Source organism: Tamandua tetradactyla, chromosome 12, assembly GCF_023851605.1.
Source record: "Tamandua tetradactyla isolate mTamTet1 chromosome 12, mTamTet1.pri, whole genome shotgun sequence".
In the NCBI taxonomy this organism is placed as follows: Eukaryota; Metazoa; Chordata; class Mammalia; order Pilosa; family Myrmecophagidae; genus Tamandua; species Tamandua tetradactyla.
Genome location: NC_135338.1, coordinates 101,956,372 through 101,981,682, shown reverse-complemented (window position 1 = coordinate 101,981,682; position 25,311 = coordinate 101,956,372). Strand labels below are relative to the sequence as shown.

The 25,311-nt window shown below is 51.2% G+C and overlaps 1 protein-coding gene across 1 annotated transcript in view; it reads right to left on the bottom strand.

Annotated features, from left to right (window-relative positions):
- Window positions 1–2,792: 2,792 nt before the first annotated feature.
- Window positions 2,793–25,311, bottom strand: part of TMC3 (transmembrane channel like 3) — a 37,613-nt gene continuing 15,094 nt past the window's right edge. Inside the window, exons 9-22 of the mRNA XM_077122334.1 lie at window positions 23,288–23,331; window positions 21,226–21,373; window positions 19,690–19,799; window positions 15,160–15,238; window positions 13,924–14,169; window positions 13,104–13,232; window positions 12,515–12,582; window positions 10,079–10,207; window positions 8,754–8,864; window positions 8,188–8,313; window positions 7,401–7,479; window positions 6,140–6,182; window positions 4,455–4,704; window positions 2,793–3,474 (exon numbers count right to left, since the gene is read on the bottom strand). Of these exons, the coding sequence (XP_076978449.1) occupies window positions 2,793–3,474; window positions 4,455–4,704; window positions 6,140–6,182; window positions 7,401–7,479; window positions 8,188–8,313; window positions 8,754–8,864; window positions 10,079–10,207; window positions 12,515–12,582; window positions 13,104–13,232; window positions 13,924–14,169; window positions 15,160–15,238; window positions 19,690–19,799; window positions 21,226–21,373; window positions 23,288–23,331 (2,244 nt within the window). The remainder of the gene's footprint in view (window positions 3,475–4,454; window positions 4,705–6,139; window positions 6,183–7,400; window positions 7,480–8,187; window positions 8,314–8,753; window positions 8,865–10,078; window positions 10,208–12,514; window positions 12,583–13,103; window positions 13,233–13,923; window positions 14,170–15,159; window positions 15,239–19,689; window positions 19,800–21,225; window positions 21,374–23,287; window positions 23,332–25,311) is intronic.

The window sequence follows — 25,311 nt, the reverse complement described above, 5'->3', positions numbered from 1 at the left end:
ACAGCAGAGACCCAGGTTTGACTCCTGGTGCCTGCCCATGCCAAAAATAAATAAACAAGGATGTTTAGTGAAATATTATTTTTAGTTACAAAGAAGTAGAAATAATTTCAATGTCCATCAATAAGAAAATGGATAAATACGTAGTTTATTCATATGATGTAATACTATGCCACATTTATACTGAGTTAGCTTGATCTGTATATTTTTCTGATAAACCTCAAAAACATTAATATGTCCAATGATAATACAGTATGGGAATATTTACTTATGCTAAATGTCCTTATATAGTGTTTATAGGTGTCTATACATATATATTAACACACACACATAAAGAACCACTGTGAGTGTGAAAGGAGACACGCAATGTTTTCTTTTCTACTGCTACCACCAATAAAATGGTGAGATGGCAACAAAATTTCAACTGGGAACATGGGACTTGACACATTATGTTCTGGATGATTCTGTAGCTTTACAATTTCTTTAAGTAAGTTCATCACCGAGTGCCAGGGGCGGGTGGCCCCACGCTCATTGAAAGGTGACCTCGTGGGGAGGGTGGAGCTGCCTCCTGTGGCGCTCCCTGCACGTATGGCTGTCCCTGCCACGCCAGGGCAGGAGCCATCCTCGAGGTCTCCTTGGAGCCCAGGGGCCTGGGCCGAGGCTGTGGGTGGCGCCTGGGGGGGGGGGGGAACCGTGAACCAGGGGTGCCACTCTGTCACCAGGGATGCTCCATGGCATGGGCAGAAATGCAAAAATACGCACCTCCCTTTTCACGAATCTTGGTGTTCTCCTGAAACGGCATTATTTGTACAGATTTTTTCTTTCTGTTTAGAGTTAGCAGTAGCTCTTGGGATACAGTGGTATTTCCACACCATTTGTGATTCACTCACTATAGTTCATTCATTTATTCACCCATCTATTTGCATTTGACAAATATTTATAAAGGTTGGCAGAATTCTGAGGTGGCCCCAAGAAACGCTGGGAATATGACCTGTGTCACTCCAGGATTCGCGGCATGGTCTGGAAAAGGCAAAGGGATTTGCAGATGCAAAGAAGGAGCTTCAGCAGGTGAGTCGGGTTAATTGGAAGCGATATACTCTCCGATGAGCCTGACCCGGTCGCAACTAAAAGGGCCACACCGTCCCTGGGAGAAAGAAGTTCAGGGCCAGACAGATGCCTACTGTGCTCCGGGGAGTGGCGAGGCTGTAGAGGGGCCCGTGGGAGGGACGGGGGCTGTGGGCGGAGGCTTCGTGGGCCCCACAGGGAAGGACTTCTGCCATGGAAGGGGCCCGAACCGAGCAACCAGCTGTGTTGATGTTGGGGCTGCAGCCGCCAGGCCCTGGGCTGAGGGCAGCTGAGCGAGCCTGGACTGTGGCCCCGCAGCGGGGTGGGGAAAAAGCCGGGTTGTTTAAAGCTACTGAGCGCATGCACTGGAGACAGTGACTGCAGCGCTGCATGTGTCAGATTCCGGCAGTGTGGAAATGAATAAAACACCTTTCTTTTTCTAAAGGCACCAACGGTCTGGTGGGGGAAACAGAAAAGTAAAAACACACAGATTAGAAATAGGAGAGTTACCGTGGCAACTGACAGGCACCTGCCCGTGGGGCTGAAAGGCCTGCAGGGGGTGCAGTTGGCAGTGGGGGGCGGATGGCAGGGCCACCGGGACGCTGCGGCCAGCGCGTTCTCGGTGCTCGGGGGAGCCGAGGCGGGCCGTGCAGCTGCGCTTCAGACGCTTCCCTCTGCTGAGGCGTGTCGGGTTTGGGGAGGGAAGCCAAGTGTGAACAGAGGCGGTGCAGGGCTGGAGGTGGTGGAGCAGGCGCGGATTTGAGACACGCCTAGACAGATGGGCGGTGAAGAAGCCCGACATGCCCAGAGGTGAAGCTTCTGGGACCAGGCGGAGGATGGCAGAGTCCACTGAGTCACGACGCAAGCCGGGTGGCATTGACACAGCGGATGGACTTGCATGGAGAATTGTCACTAAATTGTCTGCGAGCACGTCTCACAGATGCAGTAACGTTCCGCGCTGGTACTGCTTCATCCATGACGCCCACCTGGTGCTGGGAAATGCTTCCTGCTCGTGCGGTGTCTCTTAACAAGCAGCTCCATGGTCTGTTCCTGACTAAAATGAACGTCTCTAAATACAAAGCCCAAGGATAAGCAGCTGCCCAGTCCAAGCTCGAGGGAGGTGAGCAAACAACTCTGGGACGACTGTGCCTGGCCATCCCCAGGGAAATGGGCTCTTGCAGGGAATTCTGGCTACGGACCCCAGTTTCAGGCCGATGGCCACAACCCCAGCACCACAGGGGGCTCGAAACAAGTGAAGGGCTCTTGTGATGCCAGACCCATCCCCACGTGAGCAAAGCACTGCACCACCCTTCCTGCAGCGCCTGCCTCCCGGGCGCCGTGTGCTGTGGTTTCTCAGGTAAAGGAGCACCTCGGAGCACGCAGTTCACGCATGTGGCGGACTCCAGCGCTTGCGGCTCTGTCACTCCTGTCCTGTGAAGTGCGGGTATCCCCGATGAGGGTGAGGACAGCGAGGGTCTCAAAAGGTGGCAGCCAGAGGGGGAGCTGGGGGAGGGGGCATGTGCCGGGCGCGAGGGCCCTGGTGGCTGAGGCAGAACCTCTGGCTGCAGTCGGCAGCCCACCCGCCTGGGCTACCGCGCGCAGCCAGTGATTTCTTCCCAGAGCTGGGGCTGCCCACCAAGGAGGGCGCACCACGCCGAGTTCCTCCTCCCCCATCTGGCCTGGGGGAAGGCTCTAGATGTGTGCGCAACTCAGGTGGCTGAGGTCCGGGCTCAGCGCCGGCCTGGACCGGCCGTGCCCCTGCCGAGCTGACCGCGGGCCCCTGGAAGCCAGTCCTGGCTGTGGAGGGCCTGGAGATACCGGCCAGCGCTGCCGGTCTGCAGGTCACCGCGGGCTGCCACTGACATGGACTGGGACTCCGTGAGGGCCGGCTCGAGCCTGGGCTGGCGGCGGGGCGCCTGAGGCTGTGGGCACAGCTTTCTGTACACCATCCCTGGCCCGGTCCGCCACCCCGCGAGGCCTTCACGATCGGGCACGCGGCGCACCCCGCGCGGGGCCTCTGGAGCCGAGCCGTGGCGTCCCCGCCTGTCGCCCGCGTGCACGCCAGGGGCCTGGGGCGGGTCTGGCGTGGAGCATGGACAGCCAGGCCGGCAGGGCGCCCAGGGCACAGGCTGACGTGGGTTCTCGGGGTGCGTCTCCACCACATCGCCATCTCTTCCAGCCCAGAGCACTGGAGCAGCTCTCCCGTAAGTGGCGCCTTCACCGACGAAGTAGCATCTGGGACCCTGGGCTCTGCGGCCCAGCAGGGAGGGCTGGGGGAGAGGGCTGACCGGCTGGACGTCTCCGAACAGAGGTCCCCAGCGAACGTCTTCCAGGGGCCTCTTCAGCGTCTGAGGTGGACAGCATCTGCCCTTGTGGAGGCAGCCGGGGCTGGCACGCTGTCCTGGCGGATACCTGGAAGACAGGGAAGCCCGGGAAGTCACGGCGGGGGATTCTCAGAGCCCCTGGCCTCCCCAGCACACCACTTAGCATGGCCGCTGAGCCTGCTCAGCAAGCCCTGGGCAACTGGGGTCAGCAGGGCTCTTTCCTTCTGGAAGTCTGGAAGCCCTTAGTCTGGGTTGCACACCACTGTCTCCACGAACCACCTGGATGGAGGGTCTGCTCGCGGGTGTGCCTTTCCCTCAGGAGTCCACGGCACAGGCCAGGTTTGTGTGTCACCCGGGAGAAGCCCTGCCAGCCAGCCGCCGGACCCGTGTCCCTCAGCTCCCAGCCAGTGGCCCTGTTGGAAAGCTCCTCCCTCAACGTCTTGAATCTGCGCAGGGTCTGCTTTGCCCCCCATGGCGTAGAGACAGCACCGCAGATAGCAAGGTGTCAGCTCCTGGTTAACCTGGTTGTTGTTTGAAAATCTCTCTTGATTTTATCTAAACACTCAGCGTGTTATGGGAGCCCTGAGTGTGCTTCTCTAGGTGAGTCCTGCCCAGGGCAGCCCCATCTTCCCCACTCTTCCTCTGGATAACCCCCGCGGCCCCCCACAGGCTCTTCTGCCTTCTCATCGGAGCCGAGACAACTGCCCATAGCGCACAGCAGGATCCTGTCCAAGGGTGCCCAAGCCAGAGCCAAAATCTAAGAAGAGTTTTCAGGAGGTAAGCAATGAAAGATAAAAACAGATGCTTTGTTTCCCTGGAATAAGACTTCCCAGGTGGGCAGGAGGGTTCGCTCGCGGACTTTGTGGCCCAAGCCTGAAGGAGGGACATGCCTCCCGCCCCATGTTTACCACCACGTCAGCCTTGGCCCCTGGGCTCCTGGCGGGCCGGAAACTGAAAAGCCCTGGCCTCCTGGGATTCTGCCAGGCTTTAGCCCTCACTTGCCGTTCCTGGCACCCCTGGCATCATGCTTACCATGGCCGGGTGGCTACAGGAGCACACGGGCCTCACCTGGTTGGGTCAGGCTCAGGCCAGGACGTGGCAATGCTGGGAAGCGCTGAGCTGGGGCTGTGGGCCATGGGGCGCTGGGGCGTGGGTGACACAGCAGTCTCTGCCCTCCTGCTCCTGTGGCTGGGGGAGTCACGGCTAATCACGTGGCCATTGCTTTGGGGTGTTGCGGACAGAACCAGGCACTGCTGGCTGACAAGGCCCCTGTCCTTCGCGAGCCCCTTGCTGCCATCCTCCTGGGGCTGGACTTGAGCTGCAGGAGAAGGGAGGACGCGTGAGATCCAGGTGGGGTCCAGGACTATGCTCGGCACCTACAGCTGCGTCCACAGACTGCTGTGTGCATTTCTGAATATGCCTAAGCCATGGGCAGAGAACAACCTGCAATTCAGATCATTTCATCTCAGAGAGTGGGAGCTGGAAGGGAACTGGGAGAATCAAATGAACCCCAAGGCTCTGAAGACACACTGATGCCCCAGGAGACGAAACACTGGGGCTCTGGGCTCGGGCTCTTTACTGATGCGTGGGATATGGTAAAACTCACATGGCAGCTGGGCTGCTTCTGTGAAAAAGATCATACAGCATTCTGAAAAAAGATGTGCTTTTGAGCTGGGAGAGTGAACACTGGATAATACCATTGTCATCCTGAGAAAGTCAGCCTGGATTTTGGTTTTTGAAAGCCACCTCACCCAAAAGTAGCTGAGCTCAACTGGCAAAGAAGATTTACAGTGACTATGGGTTTTCAGCATGAGTCTCAGCCTCCTTCCAGGGTGACTGTCCTTTGCCTGTTTCTCTTTAAAAAGCTGGGCTGGGACAGGGTTAGCCCTCAGGTCTGTTCCCTGGAGGACAGAGGCTCCTTCCAGTGAGCTGGTGTGAAATCAGCTACACGTGCTGTGGGCCCCATTTTCCTCGTATTTGGAGGGTGAATGTGGACTGTGCCAAGGCACTTTTTGACCCCCACCTTTGCAGCTGGTGCCCCCCACAAGGCAAGTGCCTGGCTACACCTGCTGCCTCCCCTCAGGCCCCACCAAGACTCTGCTCCTCATCTTCCCACCTGGGAGGTGGTTCTCCTATTTTCTGCTCAAGCAGCCTGAAAGGAAAGAGCATGTCCAAATGCAGCTGGACACATGGGAAAAGGAGTGCATAGAGGGTCCTAGGGTTTGGGTGTCTTGCTGGGAACCTGTCCCCATGGCTGTGCCTGCCCAGGTGGAGAGCTGCACCCAGCAGGGACTTGGGCAGGTCTGGGAAGGACGAGGGGGCCATCCAGAGGTCACACACAGGAGGGTTCAGACAAGACCTTCTTAGGGGTCTTCTCCATATTTTTATGCTTTTTCTCCCTCATTTTACAACTTTTTTCTGATTTCAGACCTATTTTCGGGTTATTCACAGGCCTTGGTATGGAGTCAAAATTGTAGATTTAAATCAACATTTACGTCCCTAGATTTTATTTTATTGTGTCTAACTAATTATGGAGACTACGGATTATCAGGGATTTATATTGGAGAGTGCATTAAACTGTCATATATTTATTTAATGTACCCCGATTGAGATATCAGGGCTCTTCATATTCCTTTTTTTTTTTTTACATGCACAGGCACCGGGAATTGAACCCAGGTCCTTTGGCATGTCAGGTAAGCATTCTTGCCTGCTGAGCCACCGTGGCCCCCCTCTGCATATTTTTTGATACTTACCTTCAACCATTTGGGCAACTTTTTTCTTATCTTCAGATCTTGCCTAAAATACAAATGATAGTCATGTTTGTTTTGCATTTAGAAAGAAGCAATAACACATACTATGCTTATGGGAAAACATTCCTTGCTCCTTTCCTAACTGCACTAACTAAGGGACCAGGCACTCTGGGCTCAGTCCAGTTATCTGAGTGAACCAATGAGGACATCTGAGAGGTAAAGTTTAAACCCAGACAGTTTTAATTTGAAGGGCAGCTGTTCCATAGACCATGTTCAATACAGCCAATAATTATTTGCCCAAGATGCAAAAGAGAACATCTGGATGAACACACTGGAGAATTATGCTTCTACAAAATTGTCCTTTGCAAGTCCAAATGAAATTCCCAGTTCAGCCATCCATAAGGTTGGCTGGCGTGTTTGTGCATGAGCTGAGATTCACGGGCATGTAAAGCTGGCTGGCATGTCTGTGCATGAACTGAGACTCAGGGGCGTGGCTCCTTCTGAGGGTGGGAGGAGCTGAGATTCAGGGGTGTGGCTCTTTCTGAGGTTGGAGACGCTTCATGCTGGTTTCTGGACTAAGCTGAGGTCAGAGGAACACTCAGGGTGCATGATTCAAGGAGGTGCAGACTCTCAGGGCCGGGGCAGTGCAGCCAATCCCACTCTTCACTGAGCGCCTCCTTAAATTTTATACACTGAGGGCTGCACTCCCCTCATCCTAGGATATGCAAAAGGGAGAAACTGTGGAAGGTTTTGGGCATATTTGCCTGCTTCTGTCTTCTGAGAGATAAGGTTTGGAGCCCCAGATGGGAGACAGGGTTGCCAACCACAACCTAAAGATTATGAAAGAGGTGAGTGGGCCTTTGGGCACAACAAATGCAGATGAGTTCTGATGCGCAGGCCGGGGCTCCAATGTGCAGGCTGGGGCTCTGATGTGCAGGCCGGCACAAGGTGAGAAGGGCCCTCTCTCTTTTCCTCCTAGCCCACCACAACTGCAGAAGAGCATGGGCAGTGAGGGCTTGCTGTGGCCACTGGAGGAAGTGGCCATGCTCGGGTGGCTGCAAGGCCCTCTGGAGACGAGGCCAGCAGTGTGAGCCATGTGCTGGCTGTTTCTGGGCAAATATGGACCATTCTTGGGCATTATAATTGATCTTGGCAGACCCTGGTGGGAGGGTTCTGTACCACAGGGGGTGGTCAAGAAGTGTAATAATGTGAGATTTCAGCCATGCAGTGACACACACAATCACAAAAATTGCAAGATACTTGCATTTTGGATCTGCCTTTTGAGTTGATGGTTGCTGAGCCTTAGTGATCTCGCAATACTCTGAAGGTAATAGATCAACATGCTAGGACAGACAACACAGGATAACGTACTTCAGCTGAGTGGTCAGCTCTCCGGCCATGTTCCAGCTCAGCTGGTGTCAGGAACAACAGGTTCCCATGCCAGCTGTGTGCCACCCACTGACCCTCCCCAAGGACAAAGTGTGTCAGGGTCTTCACAGCTGGCAAGTGCTAGGAAGAGGCTGCTTTCCTTCCCAATCCTTGCTTTTCACAGCAGCCTCCACTGCCCTGCAGCTGGAATTCCATACTGGTGAGTGCAGTAGGTAAGGGCAAAGAACGGGAGAGGCATTCCACAATGTATGGAGCTGTGAGCACTGGATCTGCTTTATTTTTCCTTTAAGCCAACCAAGCAAGGTACTCAGCTGAATTTTGAAATTCCTTCTCAAGATAGTTCAAACTTCTGGATATAGGAGAATGATAACAGTGACATTCAGCTCTGCGTTGGTGGGTGCAATAATTGATAAATTCTGTGGATGACTCAATACATACTGAGTGGGGGTGGAGAAGCACCCCCCTCCATCTGAGGGGAGTGGCTGTATCTCCAAGACCTTGCAACTTATTCCTCTACCGTGTGACTTGGAGACCTTGCTCAGATCATCGGGTCCATATAAGTTATCTTTTAAAGAATTAACTTTTTATAATTATTGCAAAACAGTGCTTTGTGGCCAGCCAAACATGCAGAAGTCCCCTGGGGGTCTGTGGGTGGGACTCACAGAAGCAGCAGCATCACAGGCAGGACCACCACAGGGCTGCTGATGTAGCCAGTCACCGAGCCGAACCACCGAGGAAAGTCAGTCTCAATTGTTTCTGACACGATGTCATACATTTTCTCTTGTCCACTGTGGGGAAGAAAAGCATCACGTCAGATCTTATTGCTTTTGGCAAAGGACGCACAAAACATTTTAAAAGTCTAGATCCCTGGACTATAATCCTCAAAGTCAGTTACAAAGCTAGGGGAGATATGTGCACATAAAAGATACATAATATTTCTGAGATGATTTCATAGAAAAAGATCATCTAATTAATGCATCAATTCAATGGGTGGGTTCAGTAGCCACAAGAACAGTGTGTTTGAACAGTGCTATGTGCTTGCTTGTGCAATTTTTTTTCTACTGGGCACAGAGAGAATTATCCTTGAGGGCAGCCTGCTACCAAGGAAAGAGCACACCTATCTTGAGTTAAAAAAACAAACAAATTTGAGATATTTCTGTTTTTTAATTGTTCTGTGAGCCAGGCAGTCAGTGTCTCTAAGCAGAGTGACTGGATTAAAATAATTTACCTGAACGGCCCACAATTTAGAGATGGCTTGTATCGGACAATGGCAAATATGGTTGGCAGCATGCATAGGAATAGCATAAACAGGAGCATGGCCAAGTAGAAGTTGTTGGACCTGCAGAGAAACCAAAGGCCACACGTTAAATTCATTCCCTGGACAGTTGCTGAGGATGCATGTGTCCAAGGAACCTACACAGAACTGCACTCTCCACTCTCACAAATGGAAAATCCTCCCCCCATTGTTACCTGGAAATAGGTTGGTGTCAGAAGGTCACACGCAGCGAAGAAGTCTAGAAATCAGCGCTCCAAGGCCTTAGGAGACCCTCCAACCCAAAGTGCTTGCCTGACATTTGCTGAGCACCTGCCCATCCACCTTAGAATGGGGAACCCACCACTACACCTGTGGCCCCACCCAATAAGCTCAGTTCATGGAACACACATGTGTATAAACATATATGTAAACATATGTCACGAGGGAAGAGAAAAACACATTGTCATGCAGGTCACGGCAAAAAGCTTGAAAGTCAGTGATCCAAATACACGTAAGTAACCAGTACATCAGAATAAAATAGCTGAACTCTAGTCAGCGTGTTCAAAATGTGTTATGAATTATCAGTGGCTAAAATGAAAACCAGGGAATAAGCGTGGCTGTGGAGCAACTGGAATGTGCAAATAATGCAAGTGGAAGTGTGCTCTGGTGCAACTGCGCTGAAAGGCTTTTTGGTGAAAATATGCACATATACCCTGTGTCCCAGCAACTGCACTTGGGGGTATATGCCTAACAGAATAGACATACAGGCAGCATTAGTCATCAAAGCGAACATGGTAACGTGCCCATCCCTGTAGCATGGATAAAGAAATTAGGGTATATTTCCCCAGCACGATGAACTTTGCAAACAAAATGCTGAGTGGAAAAAGCCAGATGCACAAGAGCCCCCACTGTGTGCTTCTGTGGACAGTGGCATACCACCCGTGACTGCACCAGGGCATGAGGCAGGGGCTTCTGGCTGCAGCCCCAGCTCTGTTTCTTGATCTGGGTGCTGGCTACACACTTGAGTTCAGTTTGTGAAAATCTTTAAGCTGAACAATTGTAATTTTTACACTTTTGTAAATGATTATTTATCTTCAGTAAAACGTAAAAAAATGTGTCATGAGTCTGGAGGAGAAGTGGTTCATTATAAGAGGGGAACTCTGGCCATGCTTCATGCAGGAGTAAAGCTGGAGTGGGGCAGGGGCTTTTGACAGGCGCTGCTGGGGAGGCCCTTGCAGAAGGTCTGGGTGAGGTGGGGGCAGCATGGGGGTCTGAGGGCGGCCAGGACCCCTCAGTACCTGGATGCACGGAACACCTGCTGGTGGGGCACATTGCAGGTGAGCACGGCCCAGCTCCGCAGGTACATGAGCCCGACCAGCTTGAGGACGTTGACGGCCGGGAGACAAGGGGAGAAGAAGGCTCCCATCCTGCAGCACAAGGGGAGGCCAGTCAGTGCGTGTGCCCCCCAGGTATGGCCTCCGCAAAAGAGTGGGCCCTGTGAGGAACACCTGTATGTGCAGACATGGAGACGCCGCTGCGGCCTGACACCCCAGCCCCGCATCTTCAGGAAATAAGAGAATCAAGTGATCCCATTTTGAAGTATCCTCTTTGCAAAGAAATCTGTTTGTGAGCCTCTTCGCAGGGAGCAGAGGGAAAGCTCTCCTCTGGGAAGACATAAATGACAGTTACCTGCAGTTTAGGGCAAGCTCCAAACTTTGCTTGGCCATGGTTTGGACTCTGTCCATAAATTACTGTCAGGCTAGGTTGACACTTAATGAGTATCTATTTTTGCTGGGCCTTGTACTGAGTATCGTCACACATTTTAGTCATTTAACCAGTTGCAGTCAGGGAGGGAGGTTGGATTATGGCAGGGCGGGTTATCACTCGACCAATGCATGCCCCTCATCTGCACCTGCACCCCTGGGCACCACAGTCCTAGGACCTTTGGAAGAGGTTATTTTTAGATGAGGGATCAACTGAAACACGATGGGTTTCAGTCCAGTGGGTTTTGACCCGGAGGCCATGGATAGAGAACCAGGAAGTCAGCAGACACCAGAAGAGCAGAAAGGAGCATACACGGTGTAAGGCAAAGATGAATTAGTAGAGTCCATTCTGTTCAACTGATGTTTCCATTGTGTGATCTTGGTAAGAAACAGCTGAAATGTGCCCTCCAGCTGGGAGGACCGGCTATCCTTATAGAGGGAGGTGGACTTTGATAACCATATCTGGGGCCCAGGAAGCCCCTCTCGGTCCCTAGCCAGTTCCCAGAGGACCCAACTGGGCCAGGTCATGTAAGCTAATTGGAATTTGGCCACTTTGTGTGAAGATATCATAAAAACTGCATGCAAGCAGTTAGAGGAAAAGAAGAAGAAGAAAGAGAGAAGAGAAACTTATGAGAAAGAAGAAGAATGGGAGAAGAGAATCTTATGAGAAAGAAAGAGCATCGCATCATAATCTTATCAGGGAAAAGAATGCTTTACTGTGGATTTTTGCTGAGTTGACTCTGAATGCTGCTTCTGAGACTTCCCAGCACTTCCCTTCAGGTGTTGATGCCATCTTGTCTGGTGATGTAACTATTTTCCTAATAAAATCTGTTTTTTATATTGCTGAAGTCTGTGTTGTCCATGAATCCGAACCTATAAATTAAGTGGCCACGAATATCACGTTGCCTTTCCTGCGACCCATGGCCATGTGACGGGAGGCAGATTCAAGCCCCGGGACCTGAGCACTGCTGGCAGCCTGCTACAGGTTTTGGGGAGAAAGCTGTCTTGCTGATACATTGGCTTTGACTTCTGTTAGCCTAAAAACCATGAGCCAATGAATTCTCATTGTTTAAGCCAACCCACTGTGTGGTACTTGTGCCAGCTGATTAGACAAACTAAGAAAACAGCTGAAGTTTATGAGCAGAGCCTGAAAGTCAAGTGTGGGGAAAGCTAAGTGATTCTCCCAAGACATGGGGCTAATAAAGGGTGACACTATCATCCAAGTTGGGATGCTCTTGAGAGTGAAAGAGCTGGGAACTGGACTATCTCAGAAAAACTGAGATCTATGGTCAAACTGCAAGTACTTGTCAAACATGATACAAAATCCAGGTTTTCTAACTTTAAGTCTTAATCAGTTTATACTCATTGTGCATTTGATATAATACATGTAGGATTTGGCCATAGTGGGAGGGAAATAAGTCTAGATACAGGATATGCTTAATAAGTAAAACTGTTTCAATTAGTAAGAAACCTTTGGTTTCTCACAGCAGGCAGAAATGCCACTATCTGTGTGTGTTAGCTAGATGCTTGGCTCTGGTTGAAGAGACGTCCCACGCTGCCATCCCTCTGCCCCAGGTTGGTCTACAGCATAGTGCTGCTGTGTGCCTGGTCCTGGCATGTAAGTGGAACTAGGACGGCCTGTGGGAGGGCAAGTGGGGAACTGAGGGCAGGGCTCACCCATGGGTGCTCCTTGCTGGGGAGAAGCAACCACTCCCCCTAGCCTCCAGCCCTCTTTCACAGCTTACTCTACCAGTTCAAATTTTTTGGTTATTACTAATAAAACACTTCCTTTATCATTCCTTTCTGCAAAATGCTTAGAAAGCCATTAAAAAAATTATTACATATGTGCACTTCTTCCATTTCTTAATTCTTACTACTGTCTTTATTACAGCCCCATCCCAATCAGACAACAAAGTTAAAATTATAGCTCAGAATAAGTTGTAAGTGAAGACAGGAAGCTTTGACACCTACCAAATCATTCCTTGGTTGTAGACTAAATGTAGCACATTCTCAGCTATTTTGAATTCCCCATATTCAGGCTACAAGAGAAAATTAACTTCTGAATAAAAAAAAGACTTTCAAAGTTCTTTGCATAAACAAATTAATTATATGCACATATATAGAAGTCTGTTCTCTAAAAGACTCTTAGAGAGCATTGCATGTGTGGCAAATGGGGTGGAAACTCAACAGCAGGCCTAGGATAGGGTGTGGCGATAGCATCGGGGTGGTCCTATTACTGGAGACCTTACAGAAAAGCCCTACAGGAGAAGGAGCAGGAATCCCAAAACCAGTGGAACTGGGTGAGAGAAGACGGGCTTGCCATGTGTCAGGAGCCCAGGACTGCCAGCCAGCCAGAACTGGATGGACTCTGGAGGAAGCAAACCATCTGTCCTCTGAAGCCACCAACCAGTCCATCCCCTTTGCTTTATGATTGTTGTAGCAGCTGGAAACTAAAACCACACCAGTTCCCTCTTCCCTCCGCATTTTCTCTCAACACGTCACCCTCCACCATGGCCAGCATCTCCCTGGCTAGACATAGGGAAGGAGGGGAGCTACTTACAAACTTGTTTTCCAAGTCCCAACACCAGTAGTCACTTAGATATCGAACGAAAAGTCCTCGGAAGAAGTCTATGAGCAGGACACTCGCCACTGTGAAGAGCATGTCGATGATGGAAAGCTTCAGCATCTCCTGAAACACAGGTGTCCTTGGGGCTCCGAGGCCCCCCTTTCCTCTTCCCCTCCCCGTTTGGGTCCTGTCCACTGGACCAGTGGGTTCACGCTGTGGCATCTTCTCTGGGCATCTTTATAAGGAGTGGGGGGTGAAAGGGTAGGTCCCTGGCGCATAACAGGGGCTCATTAAGTATTTGTCGATTTGAGTTTGAATTCTGATATCTGAGGTCAGCATTACGTGAAACTAAGAAAGAACCTAAGGTCTGTGGTTCTCAGCCCAGCAGACCGCTTGGGGTCTGGGACGATTTCCACGGAGCACAAGATTATGTATCTAAGGCAAAAGGCAGAGCGGCTCACAGCACGACTTTCAGAGCAAATGCCTGGGTTGGATCTCTGTTCTGCACTTCAGTAGTGGGTCTTTGGGAAAGTTACTAAACCTCTTGGGCCTCAGTTTCCCCACCTGTGCCTGTAAAGGTGATAATAGGATTGTCATGGGGATTAAGCCCTTAAAACAGGGCCTGGCACATAGCTAATATTGTGTGATAATTCTTACTTCTACTGATTGTTATTGCTAATTTTGAGACCTGGAAAATCATAAACCTTCACTGAACTTTCCTTTTTCTATATAATAAAGAGAGTGGTATCTCAGAGGACATTAGGATTAAGTGATGATGCGAAAGTGGAAGGGCTTGTCGGGGTAGAGGAACCACCTGCCCGACATATGTCTCCCAGCATGGGTCCTGGGGAAACTGGTTGTAGGATGTGGTCCCGTTGGCCTCGGGGAGAGGCGAGGTGAAGGTTGGAATGCTGGCCTCTTCCAAGGCCCACGTGCTGTTTATCCTGACTGCCATGGCAGGCCGAGGAGTGGGTCTTTTCTCTTCTTCAGGGGCTGGTCTGGTGGCAAAGAGCACGGTGGGTCCTACCCACTGGCTTGTGTTATCTCTGGTAGCAGCTTCCTGGGGAGGGAGAGAAGGAGGAAGGAAAGGGAGAGAGAAAAGAGGAAAGGAAGAAAACTAGATTATCTACATATTTCTATATGAGAATCCATCAAAGACACCAAGGGTGTCATTGCTTCATCACATTATCCATGAATAATATGTATTCATTCACTCATGCCTGGGAGATGCCACTTGACTAGATTTGACATCAATAATGAAACATGAGGTCATGAAGGATGGTAATTATTGGTCCCTAGCAAGGGTCAGACACTGTTCTAGTTTGACACGTTATTTCTTCTCATCCTCACACATGTATCAGGTAAGAATCTTTCTCCATGTTATAGTGAGAACATTGAAGCTCAGAGACTTGAAGTCAAATGTCTCAGGTCATGCCAGGTAAGGATCCACATCTGTGCATCCCCAAAGCCCTGAGTCCCAGCTGTCCCCTGGCTTCTGCCACGTGAGCCTTGGGACGTGATGCTAAAGTGCTATGGCTTGTGTGACTCACCCTAAGAGCCTCCTTCATTCTCCTCTTCTTCCCCCATGGCTTAGGAAACTCTCATAGTGGGGTAGGTTTAAGTGGACCCCAGAGCTGCCCCAGGCTGGGGGGTAGCCCTGCTGGATGGGCGAGTGAGGCTCACTCTGAACTGCATCCTGTGGGATAATTCATTTTCCCGATTTTCTGGGCGAGGCCATGGTCTGCGGCTCTCCCTGGGATCACTCTCAGTAGCTGCCGTTAGCTCTTCTGAGGGACTCAAGCTATGGGGTAGTAGATAGGTAGACCTGGGGTCAAAAGACCTGCTTCTAGTCCCAGCACTGCCACTTCCTAACCACGCACCCATGCCTCGGATTTTTTATCTCTGAAATGGGGCCCATTTCTCTATCCTTATCTTAAGAAGGCCACAACTGTGTTAAGTTTTGCACAGGATGTGCAGAGTGCAAGTGTAAGCGATGAAGAGGGTGACACTGGTGAGCGTGTGCATGCGTGTGTGAGGCCAGGGCACTCACCACAGGGCTCATACTGTTGACTTTGTCCAGGAGAGCAATGATCAAGCTGTAGAGGTTCCCCAGGTACAGCACAAGGACCCTGAAAGCCACACGGTCACCTTGAGAGATGAGGACACCCGTGGAAGCACCTGCTCGAGCTCCGCTGCCATCACAGAGATGGCCGTGGCTTGGGATCCTTCAGAACCTCCTCCAGGGCTTGTAGGAAACACCAGTGCTTGGGACCCCCTGCTTCAGCAGGTTGGGCCAGGGCCAGGGTCTTTTCACAGCCATCCCAGGGGACTCCTCATAGCCCATCCATGGCCAGCATGTAAGAGCCACTGTGTGGCAGGAGTGCAAGCCTGAGAATGGTGCTCTCAACAGGGGGAACTGTATGAGTTCTTGCATCCTGCTTTCTGGTATAAAACATGACTTTCTATGCATTATCTCACTCCATTCTTATGACCTTCACTTATAGGGACAAGTAAATAGAAACATGGAGAGGATAAGTGACCTGCTCAGAATCCCATGGTTTGGAAGATGTGGGAACAGCCTCAGATCTGTGTGCCCGGGGTCTGAGATATGGGTTAAGTCCCTAAGTTTGTCAAAAACCCGGCCCCAAAGGGCAGGGGCTGGGGGAGCCCCGACATGTGGCAGGTGTGAGGGGGCCGAGTCTGCCAGCATCGGCCTGACCAGGGCCAGCAGTCAGGGGCTTAATGCCAGGTCCCCAGGATTTGGAACGTTTTGAGAACACATGATGGAATTTCCCAGGGTACAACCCTGGAGAAATGAGATGAGAAAGGAAGAAGGGAGATAAACAAATACCTCATTGGGACAGTGATTAGCGCTTTGAGAATCCCACAACCAGTGTCAGTTGAAGAAAAAGGCAAACCAGCTTTATCTTGTGGAAAGACACCAAATTAAAGCTATGCATTGCCACCCCCACAGCCTCCCCTCTTCTCGGCACTGAGAGGGGACCATGTTGTGCAAGCAGTGAGCAGGGGACAGGGCCTCACAGGGGCACCTGTGGAACTTGCACTGGCCTGCCTTGAAGTTCTGAAGAGATTCCTCCCTGCCTCATGCCAGGACCTTTCAAGCAAAGGGCCAGTCCTCGGGTAGACTTGAGGAAGGGTGGACTGAACTGAGTTTCGGTATCCACAGTGCTCTGGTTTCCACCACAGCTTGGAAAAAGGTAATGTGATCTGGTGGTGAGTTAATCAAACTAAAATAACGTGCCTGCTTTTATTATCGGAATTGGGCTAATTCATCTGAAGCAAGTCTCTCGATGCCTGTTTCTGAATAATGAGGCCAATAGCATAACAGGATTTCCATTAGGCCAAATGCAATCATGGTATTGATTCTTCCAGTGCAGACCAGTGAGAAGGGTGCGGGAAACGTCCCTCCTCCTGGTCAGAGGACCTGGAGGAAGCACCGGGACATGGACGGAGCACCGAGGACATGGATGGAGCAACGAGGACATGGACGGAACACCGAGGACATGGATGGAGCACCGAGGACATGGACGGAGCCCCGAGGACATAGATGGAGCACCGAGGACATGGACGGAGCACCGAGGACATGGACGGAGCACCGAGGACATGGACGGAGCACCGAGGACATGGATGGAGCACCGAGGACATGGACGGAGCCCCGAGGACATAGATGGAGCACCGAGGACATGGACGGAGCACCGAGGACATGGACGGAGCACCGAGAACATGGATGGAGCACCGAGGACATGGAAAGAGCTCCGAGGACATGGACGGAGCGCTGAGGACATGGACGGAGCCCTGAGGATCTGGACGGAGCACCGAGAACATGGATGGAGCATTGAGGACATGGACGGAGCACCAAGGACATGGACGGAGCACCTAGGACATGGACGAAGCCCTGAGGAAATGGACGGAGCCCTGAGGATCTGGATGGAGCACCGAGGACATGGATGGAACACTGAAGACATGGACGGAGCACCGAGAACATGGATGGAGCACCGAGAACATGGATGAAGCACCGAGGACATGGATGGAGCACTAAGGACCTGGATGGAGCCCTGAGGACCTGGATGGAGCCCTGAGAACATGGAGGGAGCACCGAGGACATGGACGGAGCCCTGAGAACATGGACGGAGCACCGAAGATATGGACGGAGCACCGAGGACAGGGACAGAGCACCGAGGACATGGATGGAGCACCGAAGACATGGACGGAGCACCGAGGACATGGATGGAGCACTGAGAACATGGACGGAGCACTGAGGACATGGACGGAGCACTGAGGACCTGGATGGAGCACTGAGGACCTGGATGGAGCCCTGAGGACCTGGATGGAGCCCTGAGAACACAGATGGAGCACCAAGGACATGGATGAAGCACCAAGGACATGGACGGAGAACCGAGGACATGGATGGAGCCCTGAGGACATGGACCGAGCACTGAGGACATGGATGGAGCACTGAGGACATGGATGGAGTCCTGAGAACATGGATGGAGCACTGAGGACATGGACTGAGCCCTTAGGACATGGACGGAGCCCTGAGGACATGGATGGATCACCGAGGACATGGACAGAGCACCGAGGACATGGACAGAGCACCGAGGACATGGATGGAGCACCGAGGACTTGGATGGAGCACCGAGAACATGGATGAAGCACCAAGGACATGGACAGAGCACTGAGGACATGGATGGAGCACTGAGGACCTGGATGGAGCCCTGAGAACATGGATGGAGCACCGAGGACATGGACGGAGCACCAAGGACATGGATGGAGCACTGAGGACATGGACGGAGCCCTGAGGACATGGATGGAGACCTGAGAACATGGATGGAGCACCGAGACATGGATGGAGCATCGAAGACATGGACAGAGCACCGAGGACATGGAAGGAGCACCGAGAACATGGATGGAGCACCGAGGACATGGATGGAGCCCGAGGACATGGACGGAGCCTTGAGGACCTGGATGGAGCCCTGGGAACATGGATCGAGCACCAAGGACATGGACGGAATAACGAGGACATGGACGGAGCCCTGAGAACATGGACGGAGCACCGAGGACATGGACGGAGCACCGAGGACAAGGACGGAGTACCGAGAACATGGATGGAGCACCGAGGACATGGATGGAGTCCTGAGAACATGGACGGAGCACCGACGACATGGACGAAGCACCGAGGACAGGGACAGAGCACCGAGGAGATGCATGGAGCACCGAAGACATGGACAGAGCACCGAGGACATAGATGGAGCACTGAGAACACGGATGGAGCACCGAGGACATGGATGGAGAACTGAGGACATGGATGGAGCACTAAGGACCTGGATGGAGCCCTGAGAACATGGATGAAGCACTGAGGACATGGACGGAGCACTGAGGACATGGACGGAGCACTGAGGATATGGACGGAGCCCTGAGGAGATGGATGGAGCACCGAGGACATGGACGGAGCACCGAGGACATGGACGGAGCACTGAGGACATGGACGGAGCACCGAGGACATGGACGGAGCACTGAGGACATGGATGGAGCACCGAGGACATGGATGGAGCACTGAGGATGCTGGGCTTGTAGAGGGGACTGTGGGTCTCTTCCCAGATCTGCCCTAGGCTGTGAGGTGTCGGCGAACCCTTTGTTCTTTCTGACCATTTATTTTTTCCTTTGGAATAATGCTTGGATTTGGCCTGTAAGCCAAATTTCATCCTTGCCTGTTTTCATAAACAAAGTTTTACTGGAACAGCCATGTTTTTGCTATCTGGTTCTTGAAAGGAAATGTTTGCTGACCCCTGACCTAGAGCAACTTTCTAAAATGGTCTGTGGAAAATTAGTTCTCCGGCATGTTATCAGGTGTCACAGGAGAAAAATCTGCGAAAACAACATTGGCTGAGGCAGGTAGAGCCATAAGTCAGGGGCCTTGGGCAGCAGCCCCTGTCCATGCATGGTTCAGGAATGTCTCACCCAGCGGCTTAGCTTGTGGATGAGACCCTGAACTCCAGGGTAGAGCAGGGAGGCAGCGACGGAGTGGTGCTGGATGGGACTGTCCTGTCCCGGATGTCCCAGGACCTTGCTGGTCCCTGCAGCCTGTGTCACTTACTGTCCCGCCCCCTGCACTCTCAGGCATGCCCACAGTCTCATGCCCCGCTGAGTCTCAGCTTTGGGATGGTCAGTGGAGCTTTAACTGCCCCTCTACGTTTGGACAGATAATGCAGGTCCTTCTCACAAGTCCTGGCCCCACCCTGTGGGAAACTCAACAGTGAGCTGAACGGGAGGCACTTTCCATCCCGCGGTCCTTCTCGGGCATCTGCTTCCTCCCCTCCACTGTCCTCTGCCTTCCCCTCCCCTCCTCCCTCTTCTTTGCCTGCTGGTCCCCTTTGTTGCCTTCTGATCCGTTTCTCTAGCTTTGTCTTCCCCCTCCATTTCCCTCGTTCAGGCCCACCTCTTCGGAGTCGCATCTGTCAGTAAAGCTCTGCGGTAGGCTCTGGGGGAAGCTCTGGCTGGTGGGAGGGTCCGGCCCGCAGGGGACCCGGACGGACCGGGGCTCGCCCGCATGCGCACGCACCTTGCCAGCTGGAAGCGCAGCGTCGTTCGTGGGTGGTACATCTCCAGGGCGGCGATGAGGTCGAAGGCCGAGGGCGCCATCATGGTGACGAGGGACACCACGACGCTCACCTACGGAGGCAGCATGTGCTGAAAGGGCCCCGGGCCCACCCCAGCCTCACCAATGGGCCTCGCCAGCGTTGGGGTCGGGGGCAGCAGTGGGGCTGTGACTTCCCCCATGGAAACCTCCCCGGCGTCTGCTGAGGGGCCTCTTTCAGAAGGCCATGGCCACCTGAGCTCTCCTTCCTCCGGGGAGATTCATCCATACCCTTTGGATTCACAGCATTTCCTCCATGTTCTCAATTACCATCACGTTGTGTCCACGCTTCCCTGGCCTTGGGTGAGGATGGAACTCACTGCTGCCAGTAAGAGCAGGAAGAGGAAGCCTGAGAGGTCATCTGACCTTTCTGATACATAGGAAAATTCCATTTTCTAGAGAATTACGCCCAACTGTTGTCATTCTGCACTTAACAGCAAATGAAAGAGGAGCTTTAGCTGGTACATAAGAAGTTTGAGTTAAAATAAGAAATGAATTCTGAGTATATTTAAAAAAAATTCTATCCAGCTACCAGTCTGTAAACACAAAAACAAATGTTTATATAGCCCACTTAACTGCCATAAAATAGAAAGAGCTGTGGGAAAAAGGAGTTAGATTATTTATTATAGACTCAGATTTTGATATATCCTCCATTAAGGACAAACCGATTAGCAACATATCACTTATGCCCTTTATTATGTGAATCCCAAAAGATACTAATCATTTCTACAGAACTTGTCTGAGATACAGTGACATTTGTGCTATTTCTGCCTTTCAGATCTTTTCAAGTAAATTGGACCAATCTTTTAGGATGACAATCATGTTGTACATATTAAGATTTCTAAAATTACTCCTAAACTTCCGCTTGGTAATTTTACAGTCATGGGACTATTCAAAATGAGAAGAAAAGCTCTTTTAAGAGCTAAGCCATTTGTGTGCCGTTGGTTCAGAAGCATCCTCTATAGTTTAGAAATATGGAGGCACTCAAGGGCTCGCCATCGGCAGATGGTCAAACTGAAGCCCACGATGGGACACAAGCAGTCATTAGCAATGGCAAGTCTGTGGGTAAAATCAATTTCCATACACGTTTGTGAGGAAGCAGCAAGTGAGAAATGCATAGCACGATCAGCAAAGTTCAAAGGCAAAAGGCATGAGGTGTTTTCTGAATCAAAATCTTTCCTAGTTGAGATGAGTGACTTAGGCAAGCCTTGGTGCTCCCACGTTTACTTGAAGCCCTAAGTCCATGTCCTCGGACAAGATGACTGAAAGGTTTTCTACCTGAGCTGCATAAGAGACACCACAGGCCAAGCCAGGCTCCTTCATGCCTCCCTTGGGTATATGCGGACACACGCAGGCACATGCAGGCACATGCATGCACACACAGGCACACGCAGACACACTCAGGCACATGCAGGCACACGCAGGCACATGCAGGCACATGCAGACACATGCAGCTAGTACCTCATTCTTCTCCCAAAGCGACAGCTCCCTCTTTGACTGTTCCAGCCTCTGGGACCTGTCCACCACGAAGTAGATGAGGTAGATGCTCCCCGCGAGTGAGAGAAGCACCAGGATGTTGGCGAGGACCCTCAGGCAGATGGTGACAGCCCTGGGGAGGGGGTGGGCATGGGCACAGGTCAGGGTGTCGTGTGGAGGGGGCGGGCATGGGCACAGGTCAGGGTGTCGTGTGGAGGGGGCGGGTGTAGGCACAGGTCAGGGTGTCATGGGGAGGGGGCAGGCATTGGCACAGGTCAGCATGCCGTGGGGAGGGGGCGGGCATGGGCGTAGGTCAAGGTGCCATGGGGAGGGGGCAGGTGTGGGCACAGGTCAGGGTGCCGTGGGGAGGGGGCAGGCATGGGCACAGGTCAGGGTGCCGTTGGGAGGGGGCAGGCATGGGCACAGGTCAAGGTGTCGTGGGGAGGGGGCGGGTGTGGGCACCTGCCAGGGTGTCTGCTTAGGGCGCCATGACACGGACAGCATGGCTATGCCAGGACAAATGTGCTGCCAGGTGGGCTCTCTGCCCTGAAAAACCACTGCTTAATTTCCCCCTGAACTCTTTGTTTCCCACAAGGTCAACAATGAGTTATAAATTCAGCCAACCAGGATGCATTTGTTTGCTTTAAAAATGCAAAAGACATTTGTTTTTACAAACAAGCAAACAAAAATCACAGATTTTGGAGTTTTAATAGTTGGGTTTAAGTCTTCGTTTTGCTACAAAAATTGGAGTCCTGTCGTATGCACATTTAAATATAGGAGTTCAAGTAAATGTGTTGAGCAAGGAGAGGGCATAATGGGAGAAAACCAATTTAAATGGGGTGAGTGACACTGCCATTCCATTTGATGCATCAAACATTTCACCTCTGACAGCTACTTGGTCTGTCAGCTCTTTTCCCTCTAGGATGTAAGCATCACATTTCTCAGTCTTTCTCACTGTGGGGTCCTCAGGGTTTAGAACAGACCTAATGTATGGGGGCACTTAGCAAGTATTTGCCTGGATGCATGAATCTAAAAAGGCACAGCTGAATGTCCCTGAGACGAACCATCTCATCTCCCTCCTTATTCAGTCTCGCTTCCCACATACTTCCTACAGTGTAGGCAGATCTTGGAATCAACATAATTTGGCTTCTAAAGATACAAGGACGTTATTTGGTTTTCATAAAAAAACATTCACTTTTGCTATTGCTGGAGACAACTTGAGGGAACATAAACATCGCGTTGTGAGACTTGCAAAAAATGTGGATTCTTGTGCTGCACGCCCATGAAATGTGATCTAAGGTCTGCCGTTCGGCAGGTGATTGGCATGGGTCTGAGAAGCACTGGGCACCAGGCGAGGCAATGGAGGCATGGACAGGGCATGGGGCTTCCCAGGCCACCAAGCTGATGACAGAGAGAGGCCAGCACTCAGGTCCCCTGACCCCCGGGGGACTCTTCCTCTTACTCCCCCCAGTCGCTGGATGTGTCCCCAGCTCCCTGTGTCCTTCTCCAGAGCCTTCCCTGGAATGTCCTTCTGTCCCTGTGAAGACAGGTCACCCTTCCTGGGAGCAGCCTGCAGGTTTCAGCAGTTGTCGAGTGGAAGGCCCCCCCACCTCAAGGAGAACCTCAAACCTAAGAAATCACTGGAAGGCGGCTAAACAGGAATTGGGTAAGACGTGTGGTTTTGGATTCTAGAGATTTGTTTTTAAATAAAATTAAGCTTCACAGAATTTACATTTTTTGTAGAGTTTAGCAAACTAAAACTTAGTGCTAAAAATACCTCTTTGGCTATGGAAGGAAAAGAACAGGAAACTTGTTATATTCGGATCCTCGCCCTTGCCACAGAATCCATGGAAGGAGGTGCTGCCCTGAACCACCGTGCAGAGAGGCAGTGCATTCTCCACCATCAAATTCCGGAAGCGGGGATATTAGCAGGAAGGGAGGGCTTCCCAGCAGTGCGTGGACATTAGGTACAGCTAATGCGGTAATCTTAGCACCAAATTGAAACAAAGCTTAGCAGTGCATCCGGCGCGAGGGGTGTTGTACATACAGATTTTTGCTCCTCTTCTTTTCCAGCTCCTCTAGTATAGCCTCCTTTAAGGAAAGACACACAGCGTTAGAGCTCAACATGCTCATTCATCCTACGTCATCAGAAATTAGGTATCCAATATTCTAGTGTCTTCAGTGTCTAAGGCATCATTTTGTAAGATGCTGTTCATATCGATACCTTATGTAATAAGCAAGAAGTAGAAAAAGAAATTGGGATTGGGCAGAAGGAATGAAGATGGTATTAGTGGCAGGTTAGAATTTTTTTTTTCCAGAGAGATGTAAAGGTGAGCCAAAATATTTGATGGTATTCTCAAGAGGACGAAGGGTTTTCTAAATATGGCCCAAAACCCAAAAGACACAGAGGATTGAATTATGTAAAAATTAAAAAAAAATTCAGCCCAGTAAAACCTACCAAGAGGAAATCAAATGACAAACAGTGAACCAGATTAAATACTGGCAACTCGTAGCATCAAGAAAGAACTACTTTTCTGAATATGCATAGAAATCTTGCAACCTAATAAGAAAAAGACAAAAATTCCAATAGAAAAAAGGATAAATAATCTAGAGTGCTTGGAAAGGAAAATATTAAAGGTACTTAAACTAACAAGAAATGCAAATTAAAAGCTTCTAAGATACCATTTTTAATTTATCAGATTGGGGACTATTCAAAGGCTTGATGCACATTGTGTGGGCAAAGTTGAGAGGGAAAAGGTGCCCTTAGGTACTGCTGGTGGCCATGTAGGTTGGTCAAACTTCAGTGGAGGACAGTTGAGCGATTTCTGTCATATACCTATGCGTATAAGTATGTGCATGTACAGATACACATAAATGCACATGCACACATATATATATCTAAAATATCTAAAAATGAAGCACACATTCAGATATACGTAGAAATCCTCTTTGATTAGCAATTCATCGCAGAAATTTATCCCACATATATGTGCACACATGTGAAAAGACACAAGTGTGAAGACATTCACTGTGGCATTTTTGTAAAAAGAAAACATTACAAACGACCTCAATGTCCGTGAAGATGGAGTGGCTCAATTAATTATGCCACATGCCAGCATTGGTCAAAGAAAGAGTCACGGCCCATGTCCTGGTTGAGAAGGACATCCCAGCTCGCGCGTCTACGGATGCACATGCCATCCCATCATTTGTGCGCATCTGCAGGGGTCCCCTCTGGAAGGAGTCACCGGGAACCCCTGACAACGGTTGCCTGGAGAGGAGGGTGCCGAGGACAGGGTTGTGCTAAGGCGGTTCACCAACGGACGTCTGGACCGTGTGAAGTTTGACTTTTTCAGAAAATTAAACAGAGGACATTTTTAAAGGATGAGCAAAGCAACAAAGCAAACATAAGCCCAAGACAGGCCCCGGGGCTGTGGCTCTGCTCAGGAAGCAGGGGTCTTGTGGGGCTGCCGGGGCTGTGGGGGTGCTGAGAAGTGTTTGTGGGCTTAGGCCGGGGAGGTGGGCCAAGCGGGCGAGGTGCGGGCTGGGGCTCGCCCTGGGGTACACGGAAGCTTTGCCCTTGGAAATAGTGTGTCAGAGGTTAGCAAAGAGAATCCAGAGTTCTTAACTGCAGCACCCAAGTTAAGCATATGCTTCCCCAGCTATGATGCACACCAGACAGAACAACATTCTGATGTCCCAAAGGGGAGGGAAGGGAGGGCAGCCCGGGTAGGTGCCAGAGGCCACAGGAAGGCACAGAGTGGGGCGCCCATCACTGAGGAGCCCTCAGGGCTGCAGGATATCCCTCTTGGAGATCACAGACACGATGCTGCTCAAGGACGCTGGACCCAGCCGGGCAGAGAACCCAGCAGCCCTTCTCTGAGCCTGCTGAGAACGTGCTGGTGCCTGACCCGACCCCAAAGACAGAACTGCCTTCGGAAACCTACAGGATCATTTCCCACGTGTCTCAAGTACCAAACACGTCCTTTTAAATTTATGCCTCTCACTGGAAAGCTTTCTCTAATGTACTGCACGTTCCCTGCCTTCTCTGAACACACTCGTGAGTGCGGTGCA